The sequence below is a fragment of the Saccopteryx bilineata genome, chromosome 4, assembly GCF_036850765.1.
Source record: "Saccopteryx bilineata isolate mSacBil1 chromosome 4, mSacBil1_pri_phased_curated, whole genome shotgun sequence".
In the NCBI taxonomy this organism is placed as follows: Eukaryota; Metazoa; Chordata; class Mammalia; order Chiroptera; family Emballonuridae; genus Saccopteryx; species Saccopteryx bilineata.
The window spans coordinates 273,039,948-273,059,574 of record NC_089493.1 but is presented as its reverse complement, the minus strand read 5'-3'; the positions used below and the strand labels follow the sequence as shown (position 1 = coordinate 273,059,574).

The 19,627-nt window shown below is 38.0% G+C and overlaps 1 protein-coding gene across 1 annotated transcript in view; it reads right to left on the bottom strand.

Annotated features, from left to right (window-relative positions):
• Positions 1 to 881: 881 nt before the first annotated feature.
• Positions 882 to 19,627, bottom strand: part of SEPTIN14 (septin 14) — a 37,033-nt gene continuing 18,287 nt past the window's right edge. The window contains exons 4-9 of the mRNA XM_066274728.1: positions 17,957 to 18,143; positions 14,403 to 14,564; positions 7,850 to 7,946; positions 5,907 to 6,075; positions 4,923 to 5,055; positions 882 to 1,209 (exon numbers count right to left, since the gene is read on the bottom strand). Of these exons, the coding sequence (XP_066130825.1) occupies positions 1,030 to 1,209; positions 4,923 to 5,055; positions 5,907 to 6,075; positions 7,850 to 7,946; positions 14,403 to 14,564; positions 17,957 to 18,143 (928 nt within the window). The 3' untranslated portion in view covers positions 882 to 1,029. The remainder of the gene's footprint in view (positions 1,210 to 4,922; positions 5,056 to 5,906; positions 6,076 to 7,849; positions 7,947 to 14,402; positions 14,565 to 17,956; positions 18,144 to 19,627) is intronic.

Here is a 19,627-nt window from a genome sequence, read left to right as displayed (position 1 = left end):
CAGAGTACAATAGATTCAAACTCCCCGGGGCAGAGAATTCTGTGAACCCCCTCCTTACACAGCGTGGGGAGACTTTGCAGAGGGAGCCAGACTGGAGCGCTGAATCCTTAGCACACACCTCTCCGAGTAAGGGCTGGAGCTGATGGTCTACCCTCAGTCACCTCTACTCATCGAGGTGAAGGGGCAAAGGGACAGAATTATTTCTTTCCCCATCCTGGCTGCTCTCCCAGGAGCAGGAAGAGGCAGTCCAAGCTGGCATATCAACACACACGGAACACACGGTGAAGTAAGACTCTCCTGAGACAGGAGCCCTTGTTGTCTGGTGGCTTCCCACTATCTGTTTCCCTTTCTCCTGGTAACAGCTCCCCACTTTCCCTATGGAAATAAGATCTGCTCCATGGAGCAAAGTCTCCACAACTGCCAAACCAAACACCTGTCGGAAGGGCTATCATCAGTAACTTAACAAGTGCTGGTGAGGATGTGGAGAAAGAGGAACCCTCGTGCACCGTTAAAGGGAGTGCAGACTGGTGCAGCCACTGTGGAAAACAGTACGGACTGTCCCAGTGGAGGGATTCAAATAATTTAACAACCAGTTCTCTGCGCTAATGACAATTTTAAGTATAAAAAAATGGTATACCGAAAAGGTAGCTTATCATTTCATACATTTAATACTTAAATAAAAACAACAAATCTTCTACTAAGATTAAAACAAAAAACCACTTGTATCCTGAAGCCACAGGCATTGCTATACCAAAAGAGTTTTTACAGCTAATCAACACCTTTTATTTTCATTTTAGCAAATACTTATTAAGTGCCAACTCAGTGCTAATTTTTGTCCTAAATGCTGAGGATACAGCAGTTAACAACACAACCAAGGTACCTGCTCTGGAGAGTTGCAGAAAATACACAATAAGCAGACAAATTTTAAAAACGAGTAGAACTTAACCAGAGTGGAGTGCTATTAAGACAATGGCCCAGGAAGACAGGATCGAGAGTGACAGGACCCTATGCCAGAGAATGCCCGGAGGGCTATTTCTTACGATCTTTGTCCTTTTTTACATTGCTGCGACTCTGACTCTGCAATGCTTCATACTCTGCCTTCATTTTATTAAAATTCATTATTTCTTCTTCCAACTGTCTTCTCTCCTCCTCAAGTTTTATTGTCTCCTCTTCCTGGATTCTTAGAAGCTGCTCGAACTTGCCCTGTAGCTGTGAAACACAGAGGCACTTGTTACTCAGAGCACAACATGTGGCATCACCCCGGGAACATGCTCGCCTTTATTCCTGCTTAGCAAACGTATTTAATCATCAGAGTAGAGCTTGATCTTAATAATAATCTCAAAAATTTATGTTCAAAATAAACATTCAGATATACATTTTTCGTCAATTAAATCCTAAAAGTGTCCCCATTGAACCAAATGTAATAAAATCTGCAGCGACAAGCAATTCTCAAGTTTTACAATACTTTGTTTTTCCCCGATGAGGTATATATTCTACTCTACCCTGCCCCTCAAGTCTCTCCGAGTAAAATTTGGTAAATTCATGCCCACTAAAACTATACACATTAAAATACAGCATGGATTATGAAACCATTGTTGAGACTTCAATAGAGGAAAAACTTGAGAAAGTTATAATTCTCTCAAGTGAAATTAGCATACTTATAGGAAGAAACAAAAATCTTCAAGGACCTCATTCAGTTACTTTTTATTTACTTGTGAGATCTTATTTAATCTGTGGGATTTAAAATAAATCAAATTAACCAAATAAATCAAATTAACCTCGGTCTTTAACATGACTTAATTCAACAACATAAAGGTTGCCTGCATGCATCGGAGGAGGTATGTATTTTAAAACGATGGCTCGTGTGGCATAAAACTACACCTGACCTCAGCCAAAAAGCCAAGAAGCGATGTATGGCGTAAAGCTATAAAGGACAAGTTTATTTGCGATTTAACTTTTTGAAAAACAAATAGGCAGGGGAATCTACTGCCACAGTATTAATCATCTGGTGTAAATGACTGTGAAGAACACAAACACAGTGTTAACACCAGACGTTTTCATCCCTAAGTGCCCAATAAAATTATTCAGTGAGCTGGCAAATCGCTCAGTGTGCAGGCTGCACACAGGTTGGTTAAAGCAGACCATCTGCAGCTGAAACCCAGGCACCAGCGCTTTAAACAAGTCCCCAGGTGATCTTAGTGTGCAGCAAAGGGTGAGACCAGGGTTCTAAATAAAGGTGTTTTCCCCCTGGAATTATATCTTCAGCCCTGGGGATGTGAGAGTGTGGTGTCTGTAAGTGATGACAAAAGTCAATGGGAAAATGTTTCTCTTGGGGGCAGGGGGAGAGTAGAAATCAGAGAAAGCTAAACTTCATCTTAATACTTAAACATTTCAGATCTGAACTACTCTGGTGAAATGACTAAAGTTTTCCCCCAAAACAGGTACAAAGAAAGAATGCCCCCTCTCACTACTCCCTTTTAACATTGTACTAGATGTCCTTGTTAATGCAGTAAGACAACAGAGGGAAATAAAATGTACACAGACTGTGAAGGAAGACATAAAACTGTCTTTTTCATAGGTAACATGATCAACAATGTAGAAAATCCAAAAGAATTGACCAAAAAAACCCTCCTGGAACTAATGAGATTATAGCAAGGTTGCAGGATACAAGGTTAATATTCAAAGATTAATTGTTTTTATATATATAGATAAATAGATAGATAGATAGATGTATATACATATACATATATATATCAGCAAATGAAAAATTGGAATTTGAAATTGAAACACAATACCAATTGCATTAGAACCTCCACAAATGAAATATTTTGGTATAAATCTAACAAAATATATACAAGATCCATATGAGGAAAACTACAAAACTAACTCTGAATTTAAAAATCAGAGAACTAAATAAACAGAGAGATATTCCATATTTATGAAAAGAAAGACTACATATTGTCAATATGTCAGTTCTTCCCACATAATCTATAGATTCAATGTAATCCCAGGCAAATCCCAGCTAGTTATTTTATGGATATTGACAAATTGATTCTAAAGTTTAGATGGCAAAACAAAAGGCCCAGAATAGCCAACACAATGTTGAAGGAGAACAGAGTTGGAGGATTGATGCTACTTGACTTTAAGACTGGCTCTAAGAATCTGATTAAAGCTACAGTCATCAAGACAATGTGATATTGGTGAAAGAATAGAAAACTAGATCAATGCAACAAAAATAGCCGAGAAATAAATGTACATATATACAGTCGATTGATCTTTGACAAAGAAGCAGAAGCAATCACTGGAGGCCAGATAGTCTCTTCAACAAGTAGCACTGAAACAATGGAACATTCACAATAAAAAATATGAATCCCTTTTTACCTAAGCGAATGGAATTTCTGTTACTCATAGTTCAGTTGTCCCTGACTCAGACATCTACTGACTAGTCACTACTTGTTTCTATGAGGAAAGTTCATATTCCAATTTACCTACTAAAACTAAATATACTTAAGTTGAAACCACACTCACTCAAGAGAAATGTATTTGTGATTCCTAATACATTCCTTTGTAAAAAACTATTGGTAGCAAACAATCAAAATTCTATTAGTAACCTCTTTTTCCATTTCCTTGGAAACAGGATGGAATTAAATGAAATAGTTACCCACATAATTCACCAACTAAAAGTTCTTTAATTAATCAAGACTTGCATTAGTCAGCATTTACTTGCTTACTTATAAAGGTGTAGAAAATGTTCTAATGCAGTGTATTTTCTAACTGCATGACTTCAGCCCTGGCTTGAAAGCTCAGTCAGTTAGAGTGTCATCCCAATATGCTAAGGTTGCCAGTTCTGTCCCCAGTGAGGGCACATACAAGAATCAACCAATGAATGCATAAATAGGTAGAACAATAAATCAACGTTTCTCTCTCTCTCCCCTTTCTTCTCTAAAAAAATCAATAATTTTTTCCCCCAAAGTGAGAAGTGGGGAGGCAGATAGACAGACTGCTGCATACCCACCTGGGGGCAATGCTCTCCCCATCTGGGCCGTTGCTCCGTTGAAACCAGAGCCATTCTAGTGCCTGAGGCAGAGGCCATGGAGCCATCCTCAGTGCCTCACCCAACTTTGCTCCAATGGAGCCTTGGCTGAGGGAGGGGAAGAGAGAGATAGAGAGAATGGAGAGGGGGAGGGGTGGAGAAGCAGATGGGCGCTTTTCCTGTGTGCCCTGGCCGGGAATCAAACCCAGGATTTCCACACACCAGGCCGATGCTCTACCACTGAGCCAGCTGGCCAAGGCAATACTTTTTTTTTTTTAATGAAAGAAAAGAAAGTGCATGATTTCTCAGAAGTCAATAGCTGCCATTTGCTTTAAATGAAACTTTATCATAAAAATTCAAATTACAAAGAAAATAAAGATAAGTGGGTTTCACAAATTTATTTTAGGACTTATTAAAAAGAAATTTTCCCCAAATGCTCTAGAAAACATTATAGACTATGATGTTTTAAAGGCTGTACTCAAAATCTATATGGTAGCCTGACCTGTGGTGGCGCAGTGGATAAAGCATCAACCTGGAAATGCTGAGGTTGCTGGTTCAAAACCCTGGGCTTGCCTGGTCAAGGCACATATGGGAGTTGATGCTTCTAGCTCCTCCCCCCTGTCTCTCTCTCCTCTCTCTCTCTCTCTCTCTCTCTCTCTCTTTCTCCCTCTCTCTCTCCTCTCTAAAATGAATAAATAAAATAAAAATTAAAAAAAAGAAAAAAGGAACAATAATTTAAAAAAATCTATATGGTAAATAGTAAATAGCCACTTTTTGAAAAATAGCGAGTAGTCTTCAAAAACATCAACTAAGTTTTTGATATTAAATACCCCAGATTAATAGACCATCTAAAAATGAATACAAATTATGTGAAACTAGAGGCACTTGCTTCATTTTCAGCTTCTTTAAAGGCTTTTTCTTTCTCCTGTACTCGCAGCATGAACTTCTGTTTCAAATCTTCCTCTTCCTTCTGGCATTGGTCATAGAACTCCTGTCTTTTGGCTTCATAGATCTCTTGAAAACTAAAAAAGAATTTTTATTGCTTTCATATTAAAATGCTAATATAAATAAACATGTAAAAATAGATATTATATATTAAATCCCGTGTAAGAACATTTCACCGATATTCTTCCATGTGTAGAAATGGAAATTTCTATACCATGAGATGTAAAACTGAGGTAGGTGCCATATTGAATATAAGAGTATAGAGAGAGTACAGATAAAGAGTATTAGAATTTTTAAAACAGTAATAGCAGTGATTTCTTGCTCCTCAAATTTTTTATTATATCATACTTCTTCACGTCTTTTCATAATAAAACTGGGGGAAGCCTCTAATTTATGAGGTTCTCAAAATAATTAAAATAAAGCCAGGTATCTTTCAAACTATGATTCACTTAAGATAGCCAGTTCAATTTTGGTTGTCTTCTTCAAAGTACCAAAACTAACAGAACTATCATACTTTTGTGGCACAAATCCTATTCCTCTCCAATATGGGTAAATACACCTGCTCTCTCCAACTATTTTCACTTGACGTTACACTGCCACTTTTCTTCTTTCCTCCATTCAGTCCTCAGTATTCTTTGCGTCCTTCTCGATACCTTTTGCCAACCTTTGTCAATCTTTGCTAATATCTGTCAGCTTCCTTTCTGAACTTCTCTTTTGGATATACACTTTCGCGGGTACACATAGTTGAGCATATAAACGATGCCTTGCATTGTGTTGCCCTTACAAATGTTCTCTAAGTCCGAAGACGATTTAAAAACATAACATTGTGAATAACCCATGACGCGAGAAGTACAGTTATTCTCATTCCCAAATGATTGTAAGGGTTTTGTAAATCACAAGGGCTTGTTCTAGCAAGATGGCTACTCACGTAACAGGCTGGTTGTCTGGGCCCACATCAGTGAAACCGATTTCCTGCAGTTTTAAGCGCCTGTAACGTTCATAGTGCTGAGTGTGCGTTTGTTCTCTCAGGTCTTCCATATTTGTACTAAGAAGCATGTCTCGGAGCCTAACAAAGTCACAGTGATTTTCGTTTTCCACTAGGCAGAGAAATAATGAAGCCACAACACATGATCAATCCCTGGCACTCAGTAAGTTTTACTGAATAAATACACACATGAAAAAGCATTCAAATTAACAGCTAAGAGATCATTCTGATTAATAACTAAAATTGTTTTAACCATGCAACTACATTTATATGGGACACAGCAATTACAGAGTTTACTTATAGACCAGAAAGTTTGTTTTAAATTTGGTAGCCAAAGAATAAATATGAAACAGTAAAGTAACATATTATATTAATATATTGCATAAGTTTTTATTAGTAATTATGTCAGTATTTTACAAACTGCCTTCAAGGTATTTTACAGAGTGCTAATGAAGAATTAATATAATTTCACTAAAGTAAATAATTTCATTAAATTAAATCCTGCTAACATTAAAGGCCTTTATAATTGTACATAGTGAAATTATTATATTCTATTTATACAAGACATTTATGAGACTGAACTAGTCAATATTCAAAGCAAATCAATAAAATCACATGGCTCTCTCCTGTGTTTGCCACATCCAGGAGACTGAGCACAACATATTGTGTATTGTGTTTGATATTGTAACCAAATTTAATATTCATTAAGACGTGTTCTTTTTTTTTTTTTTTTTTTAATTCATTTTAGAGAGGAGAGGGAGAGACAGAGAGAGATGGGGGGGAAGAGCTGGAAGCATCAACCCCCATATGTGCCTTGACCAGGCAAGCCCAGGGTTTCGAACCGGCGACCTCAGCATTTCCAGGTCAACGCTTTATCCACTGCGCCACCACAGGTCAGGCAAGACGTGTTCTTTTTAACTATGTTCCATAAATTAAAAAATGTCTAATTCATCACTAAAAGACAGCATTTGGAAACGAGTACAAGCAGAGATCATCCAATCCCCAAAAACTAGTATTACAAGCATATAAACTCGAAAATAAATGACTGGCTATTACAATGTTCCAACTCATCATGATGTTAGATAACTAATATAAATGTCTAGGTGTAATCCAAAGGTAAATTGTATTTCTTGATTCAAAGAATTTGCCATCCTTTGTTCTAGTGACCACTTTTAAATGTTGCCTGACCTGTGGTGGCACAGTGGATAAAGTGTCGACCTGGAAATGCTGAGGTCGCCGGTTCGAAACCCTGGGCTTGCCTGGTCAAAGCACATATGGGAGTCGATGCTTCCAGCTCCTCCCCACCTTCTCTTCTCTGTCTCTCTCTCCTCTCTCTCTCCCTCTCTGTTTCTCTCTCTCCCTTTCTCTCTCCTCTCTAAAATGAATAAATAAAATAAGATTAATTAAAAAAATGTTTCATAAATTAAGTAGTAACTAATTTATGTAACATGTTTTAAATACTAGTATTTAGGCTTCAGTATGCTCAAAGCACTTTCCACCATTCTGAATGTGATGGTTCATGCCTAGGGAGGTAATATACAGATCAAAACTGGGCTAAATGAGGAGGTTCTGTCCAACCTCTGGATTTTTGCCTAAAGCACTACCTAGCAAACTCCTATGAGAATAAATCATAATCAATATAAGCATTAGCCTAAATGAAACAGAATCTGTGCTCCTTATTAGTAATTTACTATTTAACAACAGTTACCATTGGGGCTCAAGTTTAAATGATATTTTGAGACTATGATAATATACATATACTATATATAATATATTTATAGTATATATATCATTATATATACCGTATATTCAATATATATATACAATATATGCATACGTACACATAACCAGTCCAGAACAAGCCTGCTCACTATCGTAATATTTACCTTGTAAAACTCCCCAAGGATACTGACGGCCTCTGACCATTCTTTTTCCAACTTTCACTTCATCCATAGACGCCACTACAGCAAAAGGTAAGAGTTCCTATAAAGAAAGGACCATTTTAATCATGTTCCCTTATACCAACATGACATACGCTGTTACTCTTATTTCTGCTGTGGAAATAATAGATACAAGAATAACATGCTAAGCTTATTCAAACAAGGGATCTACCCTGCCCCAGATTTTATAATGTGGCAGTAAATATGTGCAAACTGATTTCTGCGAGCATTAGTGTCAAATCCTGAAAACTACCCACTGAGTAGAGCCAAAACCAAGGCATTATACTATGGGAAATACAAAAAGAATAGATTCTTACTAGACATGTCATTTTTTCTCACATTATCTTTACCTTGAAACACAAAGATAATGTCAAGAAAATAATGTAAAAATCACTTTTAACTCCAGTATAAAGTAAAAAACAAAAGTATTAAGAATAACTATCATATGAGCCCTGGCCAGTTGACTCAGTGATAGAGCATCAGCCTGGCATGTGGAAGTCCTGGGTTTGATTCCCAATCAGGGCACACAGAAGAAACAACCATCTACTTCTCCACCCTTATCCTTACCCCCTCCCCTCTCTTTCTCACTTCCCCTCCTACAGCCCTGTCCCACAGCCATGGCTCTAGTTCAAGCAAAGTTGGCGATAGGCACTGAGGATGGTTCCATGGCCTGCCTGGGCACTAAAAATAGCTTGTTGCTAAGCAATGGAGCAGCAGTGTCAGATGGGCAAAGCATCACCCGTGAGGGGCTTGCGAGGTGGATCCTGGTCAGGGCACAAGCAGTAGTCTGTCTCTCTGCCTCTCACTTAATTTAAAAAATAATAATAATAACTATCAGTATAGTAATTAATGTATATACAATATAAAATATATGAATAAATAGTGCTCTATATATAAATATGCATACTCATGTACATATACATGAATTCTAAATAAAATTAAAGTTTAGGCCCTGGCCGGTTGGCTCAGTGGTAGAGCGTCGGCCTGGCGTGCAGAAGTCCCAGGTTCGATTCCCGGCCAGGGCACACAGGAGAAGCGCCCATCTGCTTCTCCACCCCTCCCCATCTCCTTCCTCTCTGTCTCTCTCTTCCCCTCCTGCAGTCGAGGCGCCACTGGAGCAAAGATGGCCCGGGCGCTGGGGATGGCTCCTTGGCCTCTGCCCCAGGCGCTAGAGTGGCTCGGGTCACAACAGAGCGACGCCCCGGAGGGGCAGAGCATCGCCCCCTGGTGGGCAGAGCGTCGCCCCCTGGTGGGCGTGCCGGGTGGATCCCGGTCGGGCGCATGCCGGAGTCTGTCTGACTGTCTCTCCCCGTTTCTAGCTTCAGAAAAATACAAAAAATACAAAAAAAAAAAAAAAAAGTTTAAAGGGTCACTTTAATCACTTGATGGTGAGAGTCAAGGAAAATTTGAAAAATGAGGTCAACCAAGGGAGATTTGAGAAGATAAGCAAAGTAGGAGAGCAATCATAGGTAAGGAAATAGTTTTGAAAAGGATGCAAGGCAGAATATGCAAGATTTTAATTTTTTTTCTTTATTAAGTACAAGACGGAGAGACAGAGAGACAAACTTCCACATGCGCCCCCACGGGGATCTACATGGCAAGCCCACTAGGGGACCATGCTCTGCCTGTCTGGGGCTGCTGCTCCGTTGCTGGGCAACCAAGCCTTTTTTTTTTTTTTTTTTTTTTTTTAAGTGCCTGAAGAGGAGGCCACGGAACCATTCTTAGCACCCAGGGCCAACTCGCTCAATTGCTTGAGCCATCGCTGCAGGACTGGGAGATAGAGAGAGAAGGGGGAGGGATGGAGAAGCAGATGGTCGCGTCTCCTTTGTGCCCTGACTGGGAATCAAACCCGGCACCTACACATGCCAGGCAGACACTCTACCAGCCAGAGCCAGAATATGCAAGATTTTAATGATATGTCAGAAGTTGTACAGATAGTCTGTCTGAACAGAAGAGTTGATATACAATGCCTAAGGTAAAAATGTTAAATATTTAATAATTAACAGTAGTCTATTAATTGGTTTTGATGAAAAATTACTCTCTATGCATTCGTTGGTATGCTATTAGATAAGAGAGCCTAAATTCTTAAAACAAGATATAAAGAAAATATAATACAGAAGAATAAATTAAAATTTACATTGCTTATCTTTTTAATTCAGAAATATATTTACTTATAGAGCCTCAACAAGACATGGAAAACTCTTAATGCATATTTCTAAATAAATAAAGCCAATCTAAAAAGGCTATGTACTGTATGATTCCAACAATATGGCATTCTGGAGAGAGCAAAACTATGTAACAGTAACAATATCAGTGGTTGGCAGGACACAATGGGAGAGAGGGAGGGTGAAATTCATAAATGGAGCTCATGTGATTTTAGCGATAGTGAAACTATTCTGTATGTCACTATAATGGTGGATATATGCCATTATATATTTGTCAACACCTACAGAATGTAGAATAAAAAATGAATGCAAGCCCTGGCCGGTTGGCTCAGCGGTAGAGCGTCGGCCTGGCGTGCGGGGGACCCGGGTTGGATTCCCGGCCAGGGCACATAGGAGAAGCGCCCATTTGCTTCTCCATCCCCCCCTCCTTCCTCTCTGTCTCTCTCTTCCCCTCCCGCAGCCAAGGCTCCATTGGAGCAAAGATGGCCTGGGCGCTGGGGATGGCTCCTTGGCCTCTGCCCCAGGCGCTAGAGTGGCTCTGGTCGCAGCAGAGCGACGCCCGGAGGGGCAGAGCATCGCCCCCTGGTGGGCAGAGCGTCGCCCCTGGCGGGCGTGCTGGGTGGATCCCGGTCGGGCGCATGCGGGAGTCTGTCTGGCTGTCTCTCCCCGTTTCCAGCTTCAGAAAAATACAAAAAAAAAAAAAAAAGAATGCTAATGGTTCCTAGCCATTGGCTCAGTGGTAGAGCATTGCCTGGCATGTGGATGCCCTGGGTTCGATTCCTGATCAGGGCACATAGAAGAAGTGCCCATTTGCTTCTCCACCCCTCCCTCTCTCGCTTCTCTTTCTCTCTCTCTCTCTCTCTCTCTCTCTCTCCTCCTCCTCCTCCTCCGCCTCCTCCTCCTCCTCCTCCTCTTCCTCCTCTTCCTCCTCCTCCTGCAGCCATGGTTTGATTGGAGCGAGTTGGCCCCAGGTGCTGAGGTTGGCTCCATGGCCTCCACCTCAGGCACTAAGAAGAGCTTGGTTGCTGAGCAACAGAGCAATGCCCCAGATAGGCAGAGCATTGTTCCCTAGTAGACTTGCCAGGGGGATCCAGGTTGGACTGCATGTGAAAGTCTGTCTCTGCCTTACCTCCTTTCACTGAATAAATAAATTTTAAAAAGGATGCTAATATATGCTAGGGACTGTAGTTAGTAATGTATCAATATTACCACATCAATTGTAACAAGTGCACCACATTAATGCAAGTTATAATAATAGGAAAAACTCAAGAGTTTCTTAAGATGGTATATGAGAACTCTGTAATTGCTGCTCAGTTTTTCTGTAAACTTTAAACTACTCAAAAAATAAAGTTTTTTAAACAGAACTATTTAAAGTGGACAGCTACTTTTCAGAAAACTAAGAAATAAGACAACTGGGGAGGAATACAAATCAGTGCAGCCATTATGGAAGATAGTATGGAAGTTCCTCAAAAATATTAAAAATAAAATAATCATTTGATATAACAATCCCACTTCTAAGTAACCAAAGGAATTGATTTCTGGATCTCAAAGACATATCTGCACTCCCATGTTCATTGCAGCATTATTCAAAGTAGTCAAGATACAAAAACAACCTAAATGTTCTTCTATGGCTGAGCAAATAAAAAGGATGTATATACATACAATTTAATATTATTCAGCCTTTTAAAAAGGGGGAAACTTGCCGTTCATTATGCTAAATGAAATAAGCCAGACACAGAAAGACAAATACTGCATGACCTCACTTATATGTGGAATCTAAAATCATCAGACATATAAAGTCAGTGATGATTACCATTGGCTGGAGGAAGGGTGAAATAGGGAAATGTAGATCAAAAGGTGAGAAGTTTCAGTTATGCAAAATAAATAGTTCTGTATATCTACTGTACAACATAATGTCGATGATTAATAATACTGTATGGGATAGTTATAAATTTAATTAGTGGCTAGATCTTATGTGTTCTTTCCACAGAGGGGGGAAAAGGGAGCAGGAGGAGACTTTTGGAGAAGTTTCTATGGTTGATAGTGTGATGGATGCACAGATATATATATATGTATCTCCAAAAACATAAAGTTGTAAATATTAAATATCAACAGCTATTTTTGTTAAAAAGTTAAATGAATACAGTAAATACATGGATTCCCTACACTAGGAGATAAAAAGAAATAAAAGAAAGTATGATGACAATGTTGCATATGACAGAAACTATTAATAAAGACATAGAAATTATTCAAAGGAACCAAATTGGAATTCTGTGTTTAAAAAGTCCAGTGATAGCAAATAAAAAATTTGACAGTGGGGCTCCAAAATGTATTTGAGCTGGCAGAAGAAAACAAAATAAACATAAGTAGAGATTATGCAAGAAAAGAACAAAACAAGAAAAAAATTGAAGAGAGTCTTAGAGAAATGTGGGCACTATTAGGTGCATCAATATGCATGCTTTGGGATGGAGAGGAGAGAGAGAGAAGACAGGGAAAAATACTAAAAAGAAATAATGGCTGAAAATTTCCGGATTTTATTGAAAAACAATAACCTGCACATCCAAGAATAGCAACAAATACCAAGTAAGATAAATGCAGAGATTCACCAACAGACACATCATTGCAAAAAATATAGACTATCAACAAGGAAAAAAATTATTAATTACGAGGAAACCCTAATAAAATTAACAGCTGACTTCTCAATAGAAACATGAAAGAAAGTCATGGGATAACATACTCAAAGTGTTCAAGGAAAAAAAACCCAAAAACTTGTTATTCAGGAATCCTAGATACAGAGTTTCAGTTTTGTAAGATAAAGAGAGTTCTGTGGATAGGTGGAAATGATGGTTGCACAGCAATGTAAATGTTTAATGCTACTCAACTGTACACTCTAACATGTTTAAGATGATAAATTTCATGTTGTGAAGATTTTACCACAATTTTAAAAACTCTTAGAAGAAGACATATAAGTAAATCTTTATTACCTTAGATTTGGCAAAATAGGCTTAGATATGACACCAAAAGCACAAGCAACAACAACAACAAAAATAAATTAAACTTCATAAAAAATTTTAAATTTTGGTTTCCAAGAACAGCAAAAAAAGTGAAAGGGTGACTAACAGATTTGGGGGGGGGAATTTGCCCATCTTTTATCTCATAAGGAATTATATTCAGAATATATAAAGAATTCTTATAACTCAATACTAAAAAGACAAAAGCACAATTTAAAAAATGGGAGAAGGATCTGAGTAAACATATCTCCTAAGAAGATATATCAATAGCCAACAAGCATATGAAAAGACCAAATATCAAATAATTTTATATAAGGTCTACCGGAAAATTCTGTCTGTTTTTGGAATAAAACAAAATACAAATTTTTCTTACCATCAATAAACTTTATTAAATAATATAATTGCCATTATTATTAATGATTTCTTGCCAGCGTGAGGGCAATTTGTATATCCCATTTTTGAAAAATGTTTTATCTTTTGATGCAAAAAATTGAACTAGTGCTTGTTTGATATCTTCTTCATTTTTGAATTTTTTGCCCTTCAAAAAATTTTATAAGGACAAAAACAAGTGATAGTCGGAGGCTGCTAAGTCTGGGGAATATGGTGAATGCGACAGACATGCTTCTGTGGCATTTCTTCCTTGTTGAAATTCGTAAAAATTACAGTGGCGTAAATGAACTTTATCAGCAGCCATGGGTACACTATCGCTTCACACATAAGACTAACGTGAATCAACTTCGTTTTAGTTCATTTGCTACGTCAGTATGTATACATTAAGTGATAAAAATAGAGAGGCACACATGCGCCAAATAAACATGTGCTTACGTGTTGAAACCTGTTGTGATAGAAATGGACAGAACTTTCCGGTAGACCTTATCTGTCCAGATCAGAGAAATTGATGAAGAAAGACTAGTGGTGGCCTAGCATTGGTGGAGAGGAGGGGAGGGTTCACAGGTAGTAGGGGAGAAGAGTGGATGGTATGGGGTTTATCTTTGAGATGACAAAAATGTTCTAAAATTGGTTGTGGTAATAGTTGCACACATCTGTAAACAGACTAAAAATTATTGAGTTGTATACCTTAATGGATGAACATAGGTATGTAAACTATATCTCAATAAAGTTGTTAAATAACAGAATTGATTCTCAGTGAACACTTCCAAAATAAAAAAATAAAAAAATAAAACATTTTCCACACTGGATTTTGGAAAAAATAACTTAATCTCTAAGTCAGGTACAAATGGCAATATATTACTAATATTGTTACTTATAGATTATATTTGATTCCAACATGTAAAATAAAATTAATATTCAATAGAGGCTTACATTCATTGAGGCGTTCACTTGAGCAATAGTTTCATCATCTGTTGGGAACTGGTATATCTGGATGCCATTACTAACCAATTCATTCATTATCTTTTTCTTAAATTTCTGTAAATCATTTGTAGAAATTGTATCTGCTTTGGCAATCACTGGTATAATGTTCACCTATTAAGAAAGAAGAAAACAAAATCTCACCATTGAGGATTTGTTGACAATCCTGGAATTTTTACAGTCAAAACCTCACAATATTTGACAGTAAATATTGTTACTAGATAATCACTGACTATCATGCTTTTCACACAAAATTTCTTTTCAAAGTACTCAGTACTTTGGAAGATAAATTTTACTGAGAGTTCAGGTTTAGAAGTCCTAATTTTTGTTCTTTTCTCAAACTTTCTTATATTTCTAACACACCAAGAGCTAGTAAAATGTAAGAAGTAAGAAGATGTGGTATATTTAATTCATTAACAATTTTATTTCTTATTTAATTGAGTGCTATAAAACAGAAGAGACCTTTCATCAAAATTATAAAACAGTTTGTCTTCTACCTGTCATTTGCATCACCTTTTTCACAAATTCATCTAATCAATCTTGCATTTGAACCGATCCTTGCTCTATCTGTATGTCTTTGCAGATAAATTTGCGTGTTTTCCAAAAAACATCTAAAAATAATAGACTTCATTTTTGCCATACCCTAAAGGATTAATGTGTGTATGTATGTATATAACACTTGCTAAAAAGTATGTTTATTTGTAATTTGTAAAAAGGGATTATTTCCAAATAGCGTATTAGAGGTTGGAATGTATTCATAATATTTTCTTCCTAGTTTTAAAATAGAATTATTGCTGTCTCCTTGTCTCCATCTTAATAATTAAGCTTTATACAAAATAATAATATGCAAAATTCTAAAATGTTTTAATACTGTTACAATAAGATATGTTGTTAAAGTATAACTAGTTATACAATGTCCAAGTTCTGTTCTAGTAGGAATGTGTAAAAGTCAGTATTAGATATATTGCTGTAGTTTTAGAATTTTTTTTTTTTTTAGTTTTAGAATCTTTAAAGTACATTTTTTAAAAATCCTTGTCCAAATCTAAGGTTTCAGTGTTGTAACATAGATGTTAAAATTTTTGTCTAATTATATCACTTTAAACAATGGTTTCCACTGTAAAAAGCAGACAGTTGCTAAGATAGATTCAAATCTAACATAAATGCATTGGGTTGTATTGGTGACAAAGCTGGGAAAAGATACCCTCCAGTGACAGTAAATCATTATCTCATAAGAAATGAAAACTTTCCATGTTAATTAATTCCTCAGGTGTCAGATTTGAAGAACAAAAGTCACTTATTACAAGGAGAGCTGAGTAACCTGGGTGAGAAGACAAAAAACATCCATGCACTCTTGCCCACTATAAGTAAGTAATTATCCTTGTAAAAAGTAGCACTTCCTGTATCTGGAAATAGCCTGATGATTGCAGATGCCCTTAAAGTAAAAAATAAAACATTGTGTCCCTGCTTATTGAATATACTGCAAATTCAGAAATTAAGGCAACTCTTAATTTTCTCTTTGCAACTCTTAATTTTAACTAAAAATATAACTTCTTTAAATGACTTGGTGATATATGAAATTACAAAATTTCTTTCTATTAATAGTTTGAACAATATATTGCAAAAGTTAACCTTCCTTTGATTAAAAAAAAGTCAGTTTTAGAACTGTTCCTCTCTTCATCTGAATAAAGTTGAAAACAGTATGTTTAATCAGGACTGAGTGCAGAAAAGAATTTCATGGCCCTGGCCGGTTGGCTCAGCGGTAGAGCGTTGGCCTGGCGTGTGGAGGACCCGGGTTCGATTCCCGGCCAGGGCACATAGGAGAAGCGCCCATTTGCTTCTCCACCCCCCCACCCCCCTCTCCTTCCTCTCTGTCTCTCTCTTCCCCTCCCACAGCCAAGGCTCCATTGGAGCAAAGATGGCCCGGGCGCTGGGGATGGCTCCTTGGCCTCTGTCCCAGGCGCTAGAGTGGCTCTGGTCGCAGAAGAGCGACGCCCCGGAGGGGCAGAGCATCGCCCCCTGGTGGGCAGAGCGTCGCCCCTGGTGGGCGTGCCGGGTGGATCCCGGTCGGGCGCATGCGGGAGTCTGTCTGACTGTCTCTCCCCGTTTCCAGCTTCAGAAAAATACAAAAAAAAAGAAAAAAAAGAAAAAAAAAAGAAAAGAATTTCATGACATAAGTTTCTTTCATATGTAATTTGACCCTCTGTTGGGGAAAAAAAAAATACATATTGCATCCTGCATCCTTCTGATAGGACCAATAGCCAAGATCATGAAAGCTTTGTGTTTCAAAATATCAGTGGTACCAGATAAATGTTAATGGGATTATTTTATAATACTATAGAGTAATTTCAATTTCAAACACATGGGCAAATGACCACAATCTGAATTATCATTTAATCACATGAAAACTAATTTTTTTAAGAGAGATAGACAGATAGAGGGACAGACGGACAGGAAGAGAGAGAAATGAGGAGCATCAACTCATAGTTATGGCACTTTAGTTGTTCACTGATTGCTTTTACATATATGCCTAGACCGCCAAGCCAGTAAGCCCTTGCTCAAGCCAGCGACCTTGGGCTCAAGCTAGTGACCATGGGGTCATATCTATGATCTCATGCTCAAGACAGTGACCCTGCCTGCACTCAAGCTGGTGAGCCTATGCTCAAGCCAGCAACCTCAGGGCTTTGAACCTGTGTCCTCAGCATCCCTGGTTGATGTTCTATCCACTGCACCATCACCTGGTCAGGCAAGAAAAACTAAATTTTTATTTTATTTTTTATTCTATTGAATTTATTGGGGTGATATTGGTTAATAAAATCATATAGATTTCATGGTCTATATATTGCATTGTGTCTACCACCCAAATGAATTTCTATATATTTTTTACCTGTATCTCATTGTCCTAATGCATTTTCTAATTAAATTTTTCTAGAAAGTAAGGTAAGATTGAAATTTATCAAATGCTGTTATGGGCTGATTATGTCTCTCCCCTCCCCCCAGGCATATACTGAAGCCCTAACCTCTAATATCTCAGAATGTGGCTATATTTGGAAATATAATCTTAAAAGAGGGGATTAAGTTGAAATAAACCATTAACATGGGCCCTAAACCTATCTCTAGTGTCCTTATAATAAGGGGAAACTTGGACACAAAGGAACATCGGAAATGTGCATAAAGGGAAGACCATGTGAGGACACAGTGAGAAGGCAGCCATCTGCCATCCAAGAGGAAAGATTTCAAAAGAAACAAAATTTGGCAACACTTTGATCTTGAACTTCTAGCCTGGAGAAATGTGAGCAAATTAATTTCTGTTGCTGAAAACCCTTAAGTCTATGGTATTTTGTAATGGTATTTCCTAGCAAATTAATAAAACTGCTTTTAAAATGAACAAAAAGTATGATATATACAAATATTACGAAACAAAATCTTGTAAGAGAATGCCTTCAAGATATGTATTATCTCAAAATAATGATCAAATCTTGATAGAATGATGGATTTGCCAAACATACCTTACTGTCAATGTTCTTCATGGTTAATATATCAAGGGCCTTCAGAGAATGTCCTGTAGGTGAAATGAAGTAAAGGCACACGTGGATACGGGAATCATGGTAGTCAACAAAGGAACGTTTAATTTTCAATTCCTCTTGCAGGTAGGCCTCAAGTTGAGCATCTATGTAGCTAACTATTGGCTGGTAGCTGGAAAATGATTATTCAAACATTTAGCATAACATAGTAATAACACCTGAAGTCTGCATTTTTACCGTTTAATAAATGGTTAATATGTGTTCTCAGTAGTTTGTCATATAAATTATGATGTGCATAAGATGTTCTTACAAAGGTAACAATTACAAACCAATAAAAGCCTATGGTAGAGAGAGAAGATGGCAGCGGAGTAGGCGGATGCACAGACACCCAGCTCTCAACACCAAACTGGAATACAAATCAATTTAGAAAAAATCAGCATGAAAAACCAACACTGAACTGCAAGAACAGCTCTCAAAAACCAAGGAGCAAAGAGGAAGCCACAATAATCCTGGTAAGGAGTGCCTGAATCTCCTCTGCTTACAGGAAGGGAAGGAGGGGGGTGAGGCTGAGAGCCCAGAGAGGATTTCACAGAGGAAAAAGAGCAGAAACTACTGCTCACAGCCACTTACCTGGCGACCAGGGAGCAAGGTGGGTTGAAAAGACCAGCTTATCTCCCAAGTGGAAAAGACAGGGAGAGGGACAGACTGTGAGGGGCTAAGGTATGCAAGAAACAAAATAAAAAAGCTGACTCATTCGTGCTGGAGGCGGCCATAGCTGGGGGAGGGACTGAACCTTTCACAAAACAGAGCTGAAGTGCTTCCGGATCAGAGATCTCCGGACATCTATCCAGCTCCAATCAGCACAACAAGACACAGCTGAAAACAAGAAGTGGGGAGGAGGGGCAGTAACTCAGGTCTCCATGGAGATCTGAGATACACCTCCCCCTACTGAAGCTGAGAGAAAAAACCCTGCCCCCAGTGAGATTAGTTGGAGGAAGAGACCTTCAGGTCTCAGGTTACACCCACAGCATTCCTGGATACAGTTTCAAGGAAGCCCCCTGCTGAGATCAGTTAACAAGACTATCACCTGTTAAGAAAACAAACAAATCAAGACTTCAAAGCTGCCCAAATCCGAAAGTGGATTACAAATAATAGCTGATACCAACCCACGAAGACCTAAAAATAACACAACTGAAAACTGGAGGCAGACAACACCAAGCCTAGACTCAATCAACTCTACAAATAAAAAAAAAAAGAAGAAGAAGATGAGAAAACAAAGGAGTGCAATCCAAATGAAACCACAAGAGACACTTTCGAGAGATGAACTGAGTGATATGGAAATAATCAAACTTCCAGATGCGGAGTTCAAAATAATGATTGTAAGGATGCTTAGGGATCTTAGAACAACAATGGAGGGGGAGTTTGAAAACCTAAATAAAGAAATAGCAAGTATAAAAAAGAATCAGTTGGAGACGACAAATACAATATCAGAAATAAAGACCACAATGGAAGGAATTAAAAACAGGATAGATAGAGCAGAGGATCGAATCAGCGAGTTAGAAGACAACTGGAATGAAGGCATGAAAGCAGAGAAGAAAAGAGAAAAAAGACTCAAAAAGTCAGAGGAAACTCTTAGAGAGCTCTGTGACAACATGA